At 45.9% G+C, this 14,163-nt stretch overlaps 2 protein-coding genes across 4 annotated transcripts in view; one reads left to right on the top strand and one right to left on the bottom strand.

Moving 5' to 3' along the window:
- Nucleotides 1-2,994, top strand: part of LOC109466958 (nyctalopin-like) — a 15,983-nt gene extending 12,989 nt beyond the window's left edge. For both annotated transcript variants that reach the window (XM_019764841.1, XM_019764842.1), the window contains exon 4: nucleotides 311-2,994. In XM_019764841.1, the coding sequence (XP_019620400.1) occupies nucleotides 311-1,798 (1,488 nt within the window). In that variant the 3' untranslated portion in view covers nucleotides 1,799-2,994. The remainder of the gene's footprint in view (nucleotides 1-310) is intronic.
- LOC109466957 (guanine nucleotide exchange factor DBS-like) overlaps nucleotides 1-13,499 on the bottom strand; it is a 38,897-nt gene extending 25,398 nt beyond the window's left edge. Inside the window, exons 1-6 of one of the 2 annotated variants that reach the window (XM_019764839.1) lie at nucleotides 13,361-13,499; nucleotides 12,830-13,021; nucleotides 11,967-12,158; nucleotides 11,532-11,786; nucleotides 11,236-11,280; nucleotides 10,165-10,268 (exon numbers count right to left, since the gene is read on the bottom strand). In XM_019764839.1, the coding sequence (XP_019620398.1) occupies nucleotides 10,165-10,268; nucleotides 11,236-11,280; nucleotides 11,532-11,786; nucleotides 11,967-12,158; nucleotides 12,830-13,021; nucleotides 13,361-13,468 (896 nt within the window). In that variant the 5' untranslated portion in view covers nucleotides 13,469-13,499. The remainder of the gene's footprint in view (nucleotides 1-10,164; nucleotides 10,269-11,235; nucleotides 11,281-11,531; nucleotides 11,787-11,966; nucleotides 12,159-12,829; nucleotides 13,022-13,360) is intronic. The other variant, XM_019764840.1, reaches the window with a different exon arrangement.
- Between the last annotated feature and the right edge of the window lie 664 nt (nucleotides 13,500-14,163).

Genomic DNA, 14,163 nt, shown 5'->3' with positions numbered 1-14,163 from the left:
ACACACACACACACACACACACACGAGACACACACACACACCACACACACAGACACACACACACACACACACACACACACTCACACACACACATACACACAGACACACTCACACAGACACACACACACACACACACAGACACACACACACAGACACACACACACTCACACAGACACACACATGCTGTCATGCATATACACACCTCTATTCACAACCACTTACAATTGTGTTCTATTTATTAATTCATTTATTCCTGTTGCCCAGGTGACATCATGTTTTGTTTATCTGTTTATCTATTCCTGTTGCCTAGGTGATGTTTATCTGGCTCCACGACAACGTTCTGGACCGGCTTCAGGACGGGACGTTTGACGACATCGGCTCCAACGTTGTCGACACGATCGACTTCTCCAACAACCACATCGCCTCCGTCGGCCCCGCGGCATTCCGGGGTCTGCGCGTCGTGAACGACCTGAAACTGTCGGACAACATGCTAACCTCGGTGCCGACCGCTGCGCTGTCCAGCCTCCACCTCACACACCTGTACCTGGACTATAACCCGATCGCTCGGATCGGTGCCCGCGCCTTCCGCGGCCTGGAGGGGCTGCAGATCCTCTACCTCGCCAACATGCCCGAACTCGCCAACATCGAGGACTCCGCCTTTGGTAACCTGCACCACCTGAAGGAGCTGTACCTGTTCGGCAACTTCCTGCTGTCCACCATCCACCGCGACGCCTTCCTGGGGCTCTGGTCGCTGCACAAACTCTCCATGTGGCACACGGCGCTGTCCGGGCTCGAGCCCGACGTGTTCCGGCACCTGCGGAGTCTGCGCGAGCTGCTGCTCAACGGGAACGTCCTCTCCACGCTGGACTCCAGCATCTTTAACTGCCTGGACTCGCTGGAGGAGGTTTACCTGTACGACAACCCTCTGCGCTGCGACTGCCGCCTGCGCTGGCTCCGCGCCTGGATGGAGACGACAAACGTCAACTTCGAGCCCGACAGCCAATGGCTGTCCTGCTTCTTCGGCGGCAGCTACCGCCGCGTCACCAGCATCGCGCTCGACGAGTTCCGCTGCAACCAGACGGACGTCGCCGACCAGCCGACCTGCGAACCCATCCCGACCTTTGAACCCTTGTTGCCGAGCACGCTGGAGCCGGAGCGACCTTTCGTTGCCCCGCCGACGGCGCCGGTTCGGAGCCAGCGGCTGAACGTGACGAAGAACAGCATCACGGTGGGCTGGAGCGGCGTTCCGGACGGGCAGTACGTCGTGCGGTTTAACGTGATTGGCTCGCCCGACGTGCAGGTCAGCGACCTGAAGCGCGACCCCGTCTTCACGCTGGACGGTCTGGCGGCTGGGCGGGTTTACAACATCTGCCTGGTGCTGATTGGTCCAGACCGGGGGAACCGCGCGCTGCAGTGCACGACGGTCTCCACGGCGAAGGAGAGCTCGAACACAGGAGTGATCATCGGCGCGGTGCTGGGTCTGCTCATCGCGATGCTCCTGCTGGTCTGCATCCTCGTCTTCTGCTGCTGCATCCGCCGCAAGAAGCAGCAGAACTCCGGCTCCGAGCTCCCCGTGCACTTCTCCGCCGCGAACGGGGAGATAAAACACGACGGCGTGAACAGCGCGGGGACGGAGGAGAAGAGAAAGGGCCGGGCGCGGCCGGGCGGGAGCCATGAGGCGGAGGAACCGTCCTACACGGACATGGCCGAGGACAACCCGCTCATCGTCAACGGCAAGGACGACGGCAAGCTCGGAGCCGTCTCCGAAATGTTTACTAACACACATGCTGAGGTCTGAGGCTACGAAATGTTCACAAACACCCAAGCTGAGGTTTGAGGGGAAACTGAAGAGTTACGTATTAGCGACTATCTGGGGATTTCAATCAAAAACTATGAAGTACAAAATTAATGTTAATGTTAATGACTTTCCCGAGATTTGAAGTAAAAACTGTGACAGAAATCTGAATGTTATTGACTCTCTGGAGGTTTGGATGAAAAACTGTCAACTACAGATCTGAAAGTGGAAACTGAACCTGTAGGATCAACACGAATCTTGACATGGTCTGGTCAATGTTAACATGAGAACTGCTGTTGCCGTGGACAGTTCTATTGTTGCTAAAGGAGGAACAATCATTGCTTAGGCAAGGAATTGTTGCCAAGTAAAGGTGCTACTGTTGTTATGGAAGAACAATGTTGTTACTAAGTACAGGAAATACTGTAACTAAGGAAGGTTCTATTGTTACTAAGGAAAGTTGTAACTGTTGCTAAGGAAAGAGGATATTGTAACTAAGGAAAGGTTCTATCGTTACTAAGGAAAGTTGTTATGTTGCTAAGAGGATATCGTTACTAAGGAAAGGTTCTACTTATGCCAGGAGTTGACTCTTGGCCAGAAGAAGAAAAGTTGCCCAGAAGTAAATATTCATCTGATACGTCAAAGTCGAGGTAGTTTTATCAAGGTCAAGGTGAAGGTTATACAAACAGCTGGCTGATTTTCTTTTGTTCCATTTGTGCTAAGCTGAATGAGTAAGCTGAATGATTATTAGATGAAATTTCAAGCAAACTACTAAATCTTAAATAACCGATGCCTTTCTAACAATACTAATATAAAGTTTAAAATGTAGGCTTCAAACATAGTTCACATGATACCATGTCTAAGTGGCTGATATGGCTATAAGATATAAGACAATCTGCAATCTGTACTGAATTCAGCCACCCTTTGAGATTGAACTATTGAACTACTACATGAATAAATACATGAGACAATGACTTTGCCCCAGTGTAGCACTTCTTATGGACAATGGTTACATATTAGGTAAATTGTGGGACACATGTTTGCCATGGTTTAGTCCAAACTGACATAGATTTTGTCTGAACATGTCCCTCTTCCTGTAGGTTTCCCAATCAGGTAAATAGTAATTGTGACCATCAGAACAAACCTTTACACCAGGGCTACTGTATTAAAACCTTGTGCCACTCATCATGGGTTAAATTTTCTGCAATCATGCCAAAAACCTGCCTGCACGAACAACTTGAACTAGAAACATGGGAAGCTGTTTATGCAAGTGTGTGACCTCTACACGAGTACCTAACAGCCAGTTTGTGTACGGAAGGATTTACCATTACTGCCAGGACTTGTGTACAGTATAGAACACTACAGGAGTATAAGGAAACCATTACTGTGTATAGAACACGCCAAAAAGCAGTTACTCAAGCAACTGGATATGATTTTGAAAACGTCAGATGTTTCAGCTAGTATCCACTAGCTTTCGTCAGTGACTGTGCATAGAACACTTACACAGGAGTAAGGCAACCATTACTGTGTATATAACACTACAGGACAGTAGTAAGGCAACCATTACTGTGTATAAAACACTACAGGACAGAAGTAAGGAAACCATTACTGTGTATAAAACACTACAGGACAGAAGTAAGGAAACCATTACTGTGTATAAAACACTACAGGACAGAAGTAAGGAAACCATTACTGTGTATAAAACACTACAGGACAGACAGCTGCTGTATTTGCTTCATCTGCTCCTGTGTGTGATCTGCACACAGTCAGCTGTGTGGCCACAACCACTCAGTAAACATGCATGGAGTTAGTATGTGTCAGCTGTGGCCCATCTCCCTAACTCTCCCAGCTACCTAACTCTCCCAGCTACCTGTACTCTCTGCCTAACTCTGTCATATCTGCCTAACTTCTGTCTCAGCTACTTGCCTATCTCCCAGCTACAAAATGTTCTAGTACCTGCCTAACTGTGTGCCATCTCCCTAATTCTCAAAATCAAAGCTCTGTCCCAGATATCTGCCTAAATCTGCCCTAATGCTTCCCTCCAAGCTGCAAGTTTTGAGCTTGCTCTGCTGCTTGCTCCTTACTTCTTGATATCAGAGGCCTGTAACAGGAGTGGAGTTGACGGGACGTGTACAAGGCTCGTTAGGGACCAGGTGTGGCAGGGACTCGTTATCTTAATCATCGTTACTCACGTTCACTGACATTTCCCTAGGTTACCATGGTAACATGATCCTAACTTTCCAGTTGGCTGATAAACAAAGGTGCTGTTGAGAACACATCTATGGTTTAGTAACAAGGTACACATGTATACAGTGTAATTACCAGTGAACACATCTATGGTTTAGTAACAAGGTACACATGTATACAGTGTAATTACCAATGAACACGTCCATGGTTAAGTAACATTGAGGTATACAGTGTAATTAACAGTGAACATGTCTATGATATAAAGTAACAAGGGATACAGTAGAATTAACAGCAAAGATATTCCTAGTACAGTATACACTAATGTAGTACATGTATTCACAATAACATAATTGCAGACATTGAAGATGCCGTCTTTACTGCTCTAACCTTTTCCCTACTTCCCCAGTATGCTGTGATTGTTTGTTTGTTTGTTTATTAGATCTCCATTAGATTTACATGAAATCTATTCTTCCTGGAGTCTCAAAATTACAATGAAACAAATGTACAGAACAGAACAAAACAATGTACATGAAAGTAAAACCAACATAACAAAAGGTGATGGAAACAAGCCATTTTGTGCATTAGCAAGTAAGGGAAAGTGTCTTAAAGAGCTTTAATAAAACTGTTTTGTAATTTGCTATAATTGTATATATATATATTATAATATTTCATTCAAACCCCAGGAAGATTAGCTACATAATATGTGACTTTCATATTGAAACTAAATTAAATGGAGTTAATAATAAAGTCTCCAAATGCACAGAAATCCCCCCAGGCCTAGTGATCTGGCAGCACGAGGCAGTCTGGTGTAATGTTCATGATTCTGGGCAAATAAAAATGGCTTCACGAGTGCTTTCAGAACTGGGCGGCCGCTTTGTATTCGTGTTAAGTGGAGCTTAAATCATCAGCTTGTTTCTACCTCATTTCATCAATAGGAGGTTAAAAGAGAGTGGTTTTAAAATGAGAGAGATAGAACATGTAGGTCAATGTCCAGAGAAGTAAAACCCTTTTGACTACATGATTGTACTTTATTTATACTTTTCCATTTGCACATCTGTACATTTGTACATAAGATTAGGAATACAGGTGTTCATTTATTTACAGAAGGGTTTTTTAACGATTATCACCGACCCAGTGCAATAGATGAACACGAAGATGGCTTTCCCAAGAAATGCCCTACATGTATATATATATATAGAGAGAGAGAAATGAAAGGATCATTATGATGATCGGAGCAATTCTTGATTGGAGTAATTTCTGGCTATCAAAATCAACACTTTACACTACTTATAGTAAGTGGGAAGAGGAAATTAAAAGCTGTTGACTGATAAAGAAGTGCCCTGCATTAGTACCTGGGGATGCGTAGCTTGAAAGGTTTAGAGAGCTTGCCAAGGCATGAGCAGTCACCTTTGCCATAAATACTAAACACCACAGACTATAGATTATACCTGGTAGGCAAACCTTTCCCCCTCTCTGAAATGGAACGACCCGTACGGAATGATCTCCTAATTTGGGCTGACAGAGATGAGCGAACCTGAACACTGGCAGCTGTGACACACAGGTACAAACCACTCCGGCAGGTACAAACCATTCCGCCAGGTACAAACCATTCCGGGAAGAATCCGGGAAAACAGAGACTTAGTAGAAGTCGATTCCAGAAAGAACCCACAGGTGAGTTCATGTTTCCCTCTCTCTTCATGAAAATGAGTCTGAAACTCATTGCTTATATTATCTTCGTTGCTTATATTACTTGCATTCATGTTACATATATATAAGAAAAGAGGAATATATCAGATAAATTATGGTTGACCATTTCCAGCGATTGCTTAAAAATATTTCTATTTTAGACTGATAGCCAACATTTGATCAGTTATGTACAGTATAGTGTCCATCCAAGTCACCAAGGGTTTGTAAGAATATTTTTTGAAATAATTTTGAAGTATTTGGAATATTAAAAAGATATTAGTCAGTCATTATTTTTCATGAAAATTAATCATGAAAATTTGAATAAGCTTGAATTTGTTTACTAGATATTTCTGAAACATTGATACATGTATCTGTGTTTTCTGACAGATATAGAAAGATGCAGCCTGGAGAAGCCCTGGTTCTAACAGTTGGCCTGATGTTTTACACACCACTCCTGACCACTGGACAAGCCGCAAAGGGGGGACAACTCCAGTCACCTGCACCCTTTGACCCTACAGCTGCACTCTTTGACCTTACAGATGTACCCTTTGACCCTACAGCTGTGCCCTTTGACCCTACAGACATGCCCTTTGACATGACTACAACAGGACCAGCCAACTCCACCTGGTTGGTCCTCCGCAAAGCCAAGCCGACCAATCGCAGCCCAGCCCGGCCCGGTTGGCATGGCGACAGCTTCTCGCGGCAGACGAAGCGTCAGATAATCCACCTGCTGATTGGTGCCGGCTCCGGGCTGCTGCTGGCGATCCTCCTCATCATCTGCATCACCTGCCTGCTGTCTCACTTCTGCGCGGCGCCGGAGCCCGAGGTGCGGACAGAGTTCTCTCCGCGGCGGGACGGACGCAGGAAACCGCAGCCCGGGGCCGGGGCGCGGGCGCTCTCCATGCCCGAGGTGCTGCGGCACAACGGCGGGACCAACAAGCTCAAGGTCACCCTGTCATGTCCCCCCATCCAGGAGACCGTCTAGGTACCAGGCCAGGCTAGGCCAACTATCAATCACTCTAGCAGAGCTGTCAATCACGGCAGAGCTGTCAATCACTCTAGCAGAGCTGTCAATCACTCTAGCAGAGCTGTCAATCACTGCACAACGCATCCCCCAACAAGCTCAAGGTCACCCTGTCATGTCCCCCCATCCAGGAGACCGTCTAGGTACCAGGCCAGGCTAGGCCAACTATCAATCACTCTAGCAGAGCTGTCAATCACGGCAGAGCTGTCAATCACTCTAGCAGAGCTGTCAATCACTCTAGCAGAGCTGTCAATCACGGCATAACACATCCCCCAACAAGCTCAAGGTCACCCTGTCATGCCCGCCCATCCAGGAGACTGTCTAGATACCAGGCAAGAACTGTCACTCACTGACTCACAACTGTCAATCACTGCAGAACTGTCAATCATTTTTATTTATAATGTGCATAAACTGTATAGATATTGTGCTGTACTGATTCACAAGTACATGTATGATTACCTGTCTTCTGTATTGGTGCCAATCTTTTATATTGTACAGATTTTGCAAACTTTGCTCTCCATGTTTTTGAAGAATCGTCACGGTGAATAATGCAGAAACAAGAACAGCACAAAACATGACTGTGTCTTTTCAAGTCTGCTTTCCTTTGGGACATTCAAGCCAATATTCATCAACTGTTACATAAGCCTAATGTAAAAACCAATATGATACAATGTCACCTATGGAAGTTACCAATCAGAAGTTAACACTATATATGGTATAGTCATGAAAGATATGAAACTGTTAACATTGCAGAGCTGGACAAAAATGTAATAAAAAAAAGTTTCACGTCTCTCTGACTGTTTTGCTGTGATTTCATCCACAAAATTTTATCACAATTATAGGACTGTGTCTGAATCCAGGTTAGGCTGCAAACCAACTTCACAAACTACACAGTTCAAACTTAAGTACACTGCATCTACCGTCTATCATGTATAACGGTTTAGTCAGGATTGCACAATTAGCTTCCCTAATGTCCTCTAAACTGGCATGATAGCTGCCAGCGACAGACCTGTGGATTGGCTTACTAGATTGAACTTTTATCCCAAATGTTCCCAGCCTAGTCGCAATGCAGAGCAGTTATAATACACTGTCATCAGCTTGATTCTGCCAGCTGGGAAGCTGTGACATTTCAGTTCTGCCATTATCCAGGCCCTGGTGACAAACCCAGGCAGTAATCACCTTGTAACAGACCTTAGGCCACAACAATCTAATTTGTTGGTTCACGGATTCACCCGCTTCCCCCCCCCAAAAAAAAAAACAGTTCAGGCTCTCAATAATCAACTCCAAAAAATGGTCATATTTTTCGCTATTTGAAGGAGGTTTAGAGTTGTTGCAGTTTTTCCACCTATCAACCCAGTGGTTTGAAATTATTGTTTGAATTACAAACCAGCCTGGTATGTTGACTTCATGGCTCCTATCAAATCATTTGGGGCTATCATGCCAGGATGCCTTGGCCTGTTTGTATTTATTTTCGCCTTGCCACTTCATATTTTTTCTGAAAAAATCCGAGAACCAATAAACCAAATTGATATGGCCTTACAGCAGACCTTAAGACAGACCTTAAGAGAGACCATTATCTGTGAGCTGGTGACAGTTGCTGCAGCTGGGAGCAACTTTAACAGCCGCCGTGTGTGACGAGGCGACAGGATTGGGGAGACGTCTGCTGCCCTTTTGCACATCATAAAAACGAGATTCGTGCTGCACATCGAAGGCTGCTCTTTCGTCGTGCAGTCTCACAGGAGCTGCGATTCTCACCAGAGCCGAGGAAAAAGCCACACTGTTCTAACAGAGCCTCCAGGGAAAAGCAGAGCTACACGGAGGATGGCCGGTACAGGTAACGTTGCCTCGTGTGTTGACATGATGGTGTTGATGGTGATCGTCTCAGGTCTTCCTGCAGCTGCTGGTACCATAGTACATGGCAGTACCGCAGTACAGGCTGGTACCATAGTACAGAATGGCACAGCGGTGCAGGCTGGCAGAACACTACAGGATCGCACTACCATGGAGACTGAAACTACCATGCAGAATGGAACCACACTTCAGGACAAATATAATGGCACAACCAGTGCAGGACGTGGGCAAGTTTTGCTCCCCAAACCGACCGTCTCTGGCAAAAGCAAACCCACCGAACTCCCACCAGATAACGCCGCCAAGACCCCCTACCCCTGGGGCAAGTCAGTCATCCAGCTGTTGATGGGTGCGGGCTATGGGGTCCTGGCGTTTGTTGTGCTGCTGACCGTCGGGACGTGCCTGGTTCTGCGTGCGATGTCAGGCGGTCCGGGGAACCGGCGGGCGGACATGAGCGGTCCGGGGAACCGGCGAGCGGACATGAGCGGCCGGGCGCGGGTGCGGAGGGAGGACAGTACCGAACGCAGACAGAGAAACAGCCGAGGGACCACATCTACACTAGTCAACGACGGGGGCAACAACGAACAACAGCCCTGCCCCCCACCCCCCTCAAGCCTTCCCCCAACCCCCTCAAGCCTTCCCCACCCCCTCAGGCATTCCCCCACCCCCTCTGGAGTTGGTTGTACTTAAGGGGTCGGAAACTTCCCACCTACAGGTACTCATGAAATCCCAGAGCTGTGAAGTGTGAGAACTTTTGCATCTCTGTATCAGTTATGGATATTGTTATAACTGTAGTATTTTCCACATATTCACATGTATGTGTCTATGGCCTGACTATTATATAAACTATCTACTTGCCTTTGTCAGTAATTTGTAGGGTGAAATTCTGTTCACTGGGAACCCCCCACCTGAAGGTGTAGTATGATAATACTATGAACAAGTCAGTATGTTGTGTGTTTGCCGTTAGACTTTAGGTATTTGTGAAATTGTAATTGACCATTTTGATGCACTATTTACATGCAGGCCTACTCTGGATTGTTAATATCACATCTTGTGAGGAAAACGTTGCATCAAAAGGAATGAGCATTTCAAATGCATCATATTGGAAAGCCAGAGATATCCCAGGCCTATAGCTAGTGAAAGTTGTATAATACAATGGAAAGAATACTGATAAATTGATGCTGTTAATTCTGACCAATAAATGTCATGCTTAAAGCATGTGGATGGCTACAATGTATATCATTTCCTGATATTATCTAATTCTAATAGCTTAGAGGAAGGACAAAGAAAACTCGCAGCTTTATGCACATTATCTAGAAACACTTCCTACAACAAGAAAGCACAAGTCACAAAGGGTCAAAACCATGATCATAGGAGTCTAAATCCCTCCTGCTATAAAACTGCAACATGATGTAACCCAACACTAGTTACCGTGGTGACAGACGTCTGGTTCAGGTCATTTACCTTATTGGTTTGGAATGGAAGAAGAGGAAGAAGAAACAAGAGCAAAAAAAATGTTTTCCTTCTGCGAAGGTGAACATAACTATGCATGGATACAAAACAACATCCTTAAGACACATTCAGCAGCATCTGAATGGCAGAACGACCTTGAGGAGTAGTAACTGACCTTCTCTTGGTGGCGAGGTTCTCTAACGTGCCCTCCGGTTCACTGGAGTCTGTCGACGTCTGCGAAACACGATCCTCCACAGAATCCTCCGCCATGACCTGGATCTGGGGGTGAAAGGTCACGGGTCACAACTTACAGGTCTGTACTCGCAGTTCAAAGTTCAAAGGCTGGCTTTGCAGGCTGGGATATGTCAAACTTTGGTTGATAAAGAGAACATACACACACACACACACTCACACACACACACACACACTCACACACACACAAACACACACACACTCATACACACGTACACAACCGTCAAATTGAATATACAAACATACAACAATAATGACATAGTTACATGTACATTGTATGTTGAACTGATACTGTGATCCATAAGAGCTGCCTATGAAAATGGAATGAAAAGAAGAACAGACAGGGTTGTGCAGAGCACAGTGACAGTTAAGTCCTCAAGTTTGGAAAGCAGGTACAGAATTTCCTAAGAGAATGGAAGGAGAAAGACCTGATTCAGTATAAGAGAACACATAAAAGAAACATCTCATTCAGTACAGACAAGTCATGATACATATTTGTGAGTGAAGGCATGGAAACTAGAGAACACCAAATCTGTTAGTGTTAGTGCATCCATGGCAACTAGAGAACACTAGATCTGTTAGTGTAGTGACAGCAACTATAGAACACTGACTAGAACATCTGTTAGAACACCCATGGCAACTATAGAACAACAGCTATGGCAACTACATTGTATAGAACACCAGATTTGTTAGTGCGGCCATGGCAACTGTAGAACACGTCCAGATCTGTTGATGCAACCATGGCAACTATAGAACACCAGATCTATTAGTACAGCCATGGCAACTGTAGAACACCAAATCTATTAGTAGTCAGCCATGGCAACTGTAGAACACCAGATCTGTTAGTGCGGCCATGGCAACTATAGAACACCAGCACAGCAACAGGAAAGTTGAGAGACAGGTCAACACACACGTCTGTTCCTAGGAAGAAGTACAGATTAAGTACAGCCTTCACCACACCAAACCCTCGGCACCATAAGGAATCTGTCTGTACCCATTGAACGTTCCGCTGGCTTGGCCCTTTCTTGACCTTCATCACCTGCAAGGTCAAGGTCAGAAGACATTGTCAGATTATATCACTGAAGAATGGGCAAGGTCTGATGTTTCATTGAGACACCATACATACTTGACCTTGAGACACTAAACATTTGACCTTGAGAAACCAAACATATTTGACCTTCATACGCCACCTACATGACCATGACTCAGCCGCCCTTCCAGCACACCTGACCTTATTCAGACACCAAACACACTTGACCTTGACACCCAGCACACCTGACCTTGACCCACCTTGGGAGCATGTCTTGACTTGCGGGGAGGTCTCCTCTTAACCCCCTCCCCATCGCTGGAGGTCGATGCAGACGAGATGCGTTTGTCATCCCGCGCCTGACCCCCGACCCGAGGCTTGTGTGTGGGTGAGGGCTGTGCTGCGACGGGCTGCACCGGCCGCTGCTGCTTCACCGCCAGCTTCTGCAGACTCACTTTTCTCTTCTCAAACATCTCCTGAACATCCTCGATTCTCTTCAGGACCAGCTGGATAGACGCCTGCGGGGCAATACAGCAAGAATCAATACAGCAAGAATCAATACAGCAAGAATCAATACAGCAAGAATCAATACAGCAAGAATCAATCAATCCGGTTTTCCAAAGAATGAGCCAGTCTGATACTGCTTTATTCCCTTCTTTTTGTCGACCTTTATTTAACCTTGAAAAGTTGCCGCTGACCTTTGACTCTGCGGTGAGCATCTCCTCGAACTTGACATGGAACTCCTTAGGGTCCTGCAGCCGAAGGTCGCTGAATGTCTCGAGGAAGTCCTGGCACTCCTTCAGCGCCGACTCAGCACCTTCCTGGGTCTGACACTTGTCGATGGGCTGGGAGGCCAGGAGGTCAACGCCCTGGGTGCACCAACGGTTCGCCTGGAAGGGAGAATTGACATGTAGATCAGCCTACAGGGGAGAATTCACACATAGATCAGCCCACAGGGGAGAATTTACACATAGATCAGCCCTGGGTGCACCAACGGTTCGCCTGGGGGGGGATTCAGACAGATCAGATTCAAGATTGAAGATTCAAGATGGATTCATTGGTTCTTCGCAGTTAAAAACAACTGAATTGTAAACCAATTTACAAAACATTAGTATATTAAAACTACAGTTTTGCAATCAATATAGGCGTACGATTAACAAACCAATAAAAATACATGTTTCACACATTATAAATTTCCCGGACAACATTTGATCAGTGCAAGTTGCCAATCAGTGCAACCATTGGCCAACAGTTCAACCACAGATATAATGCAGTTCTACATCTCTACAGCAGGGGGAGCTAGTCATCAGTATCTTCTAATCTGCAGTTCTAAACCTGCCCAGCAGGGGGAGCTAGTGGACAGTGTCTCCTAAACCTGCAGTTCCACATGTACCCAGTGGGAGGAGCCAAACCTGCAGTTCCACATGTACCCAGCAGGGGGAGAAAAACCCGCAGTTCCACATGTACCCAGCAGGGGGAGAAAAACCCGCAGTTCCACATGTACCCAGTGGGAGGAGCCAAAACTGCAGTTCTACACATACCCAGCAGAGGGAGCCCCTACCTTGTCCAGCCTCTGCTGCAGGTCATGTGACCTGTTGAGCAGGTCGATTCTCTTCGCCATGGCGACGGTGAAGTCGTCGCAGACCAGCTGCATCTCTCGGCACTTCGGCCGGATGGAATCCACCGCATAGTGGTTCTCCCCGATCAACTCATCGCCACGGGCAACCAGCCGACGCGCCTTGTCCTGACCAACCTGAGGACGCAACAACAGAACAAGTTTGTCTCAAAGTTCATCTGCGTTGGTAGAAACTTTCTGCAATTTTTTTGTGTGTCATTATTCTACATAATGTGATGTCACAGAAAAGGTGAATTGTTTGTTCCTGGACTGGAGTTGTAACACGGAAAATTTCAGTAATTTCTTGTTGGAACTTACAGATTAAACTTGGTTCATAACAAAACGAGTTGAGTGACTTTGTATATATAGGTTTAACAAACAAGTTTAGAGCTGATATTTTGTACCTTTGACAGAAGAATTATCATGTTTCTGTTGAACAAAGTTATGAGTAATTGAAGGTCAGAGTTAGAACCCGACCTTGGCTTTGTTCTGCAGCTGTCTGGCGTCCTTCAGCAGGGCGTCGACCCTGGCAACGCTGTCGCCCGTCTCCCGGGTCTCACACAGCTGTTCCTGCAGACCGTCCATCGTGCCCTTCAACTAAACACACAAGGTCAACACAAGGTCAACATCAAAACTCCAAAGCTCTTCAAGTTCTCACAACTATCTCAGACTTTCCAACACAAACTTGTCTTAGCACCATTGCAATGTGAGGCTCAGCTGTAACATAAATACAGTGCTCACCAACTATTTGCATCACTGACATTGGCATAAACCTGGGATCTGCATAAACTTCTGAAAACCCAAACCATTTCCCATTCACTACATTATAAATTGCATGGCATAATTGCATGAGCTGTTATGACTTTAACCTGATATTGGACTAAAATATTTCCAGGTCAATGGCACACTGACCCAGAAATACGTGAAAGAAATACATGTAACTTGTTGCGCATCAGCAAATCCGCATGAAGTCCATTGTTATTCATTCATTATCACCCCTGCACCCTCCATTGTCATACACTTTCTCTGTTGTCACTTCCTTCTGGACAGGTGAGAACCCCCAATCACTGATTGTGTGAAAAGAAGTCCTTTGTTCCTTTTTGGTGTCCTTGATTGGACTGTTGTTTTAGGTTTGGTAAGCTTTTGCCCAACACTATGAAGGTGGAATGTGTCTGATCTTCTATCTCCATGTTAGCCCTGTTCAATATGAGTTTCTGAATGCGACTTGAAGATTAGAATATGTTACATGTATGTAGTTGTGGGTGAAAGTGAGTATATAA

The sequence above is a fragment of the Branchiostoma belcheri genome, unplaced genomic scaffold (genome assembly GCF_001625305.1).
Source record: "Branchiostoma belcheri isolate BF01 breed outbred unplaced genomic scaffold, Haploidv18h27 scaffold172, whole genome shotgun sequence".
Classification (NCBI taxonomy): domain Eukaryota; kingdom Metazoa; phylum Chordata; class Leptocardii; order Amphioxiformes; family Branchiostomatidae; genus Branchiostoma; species Branchiostoma belcheri.
The sequence above is the reverse complement of the archived record's forward strand: the minus strand, read 5'-3'. Positions and strand labels throughout refer to the sequence as shown.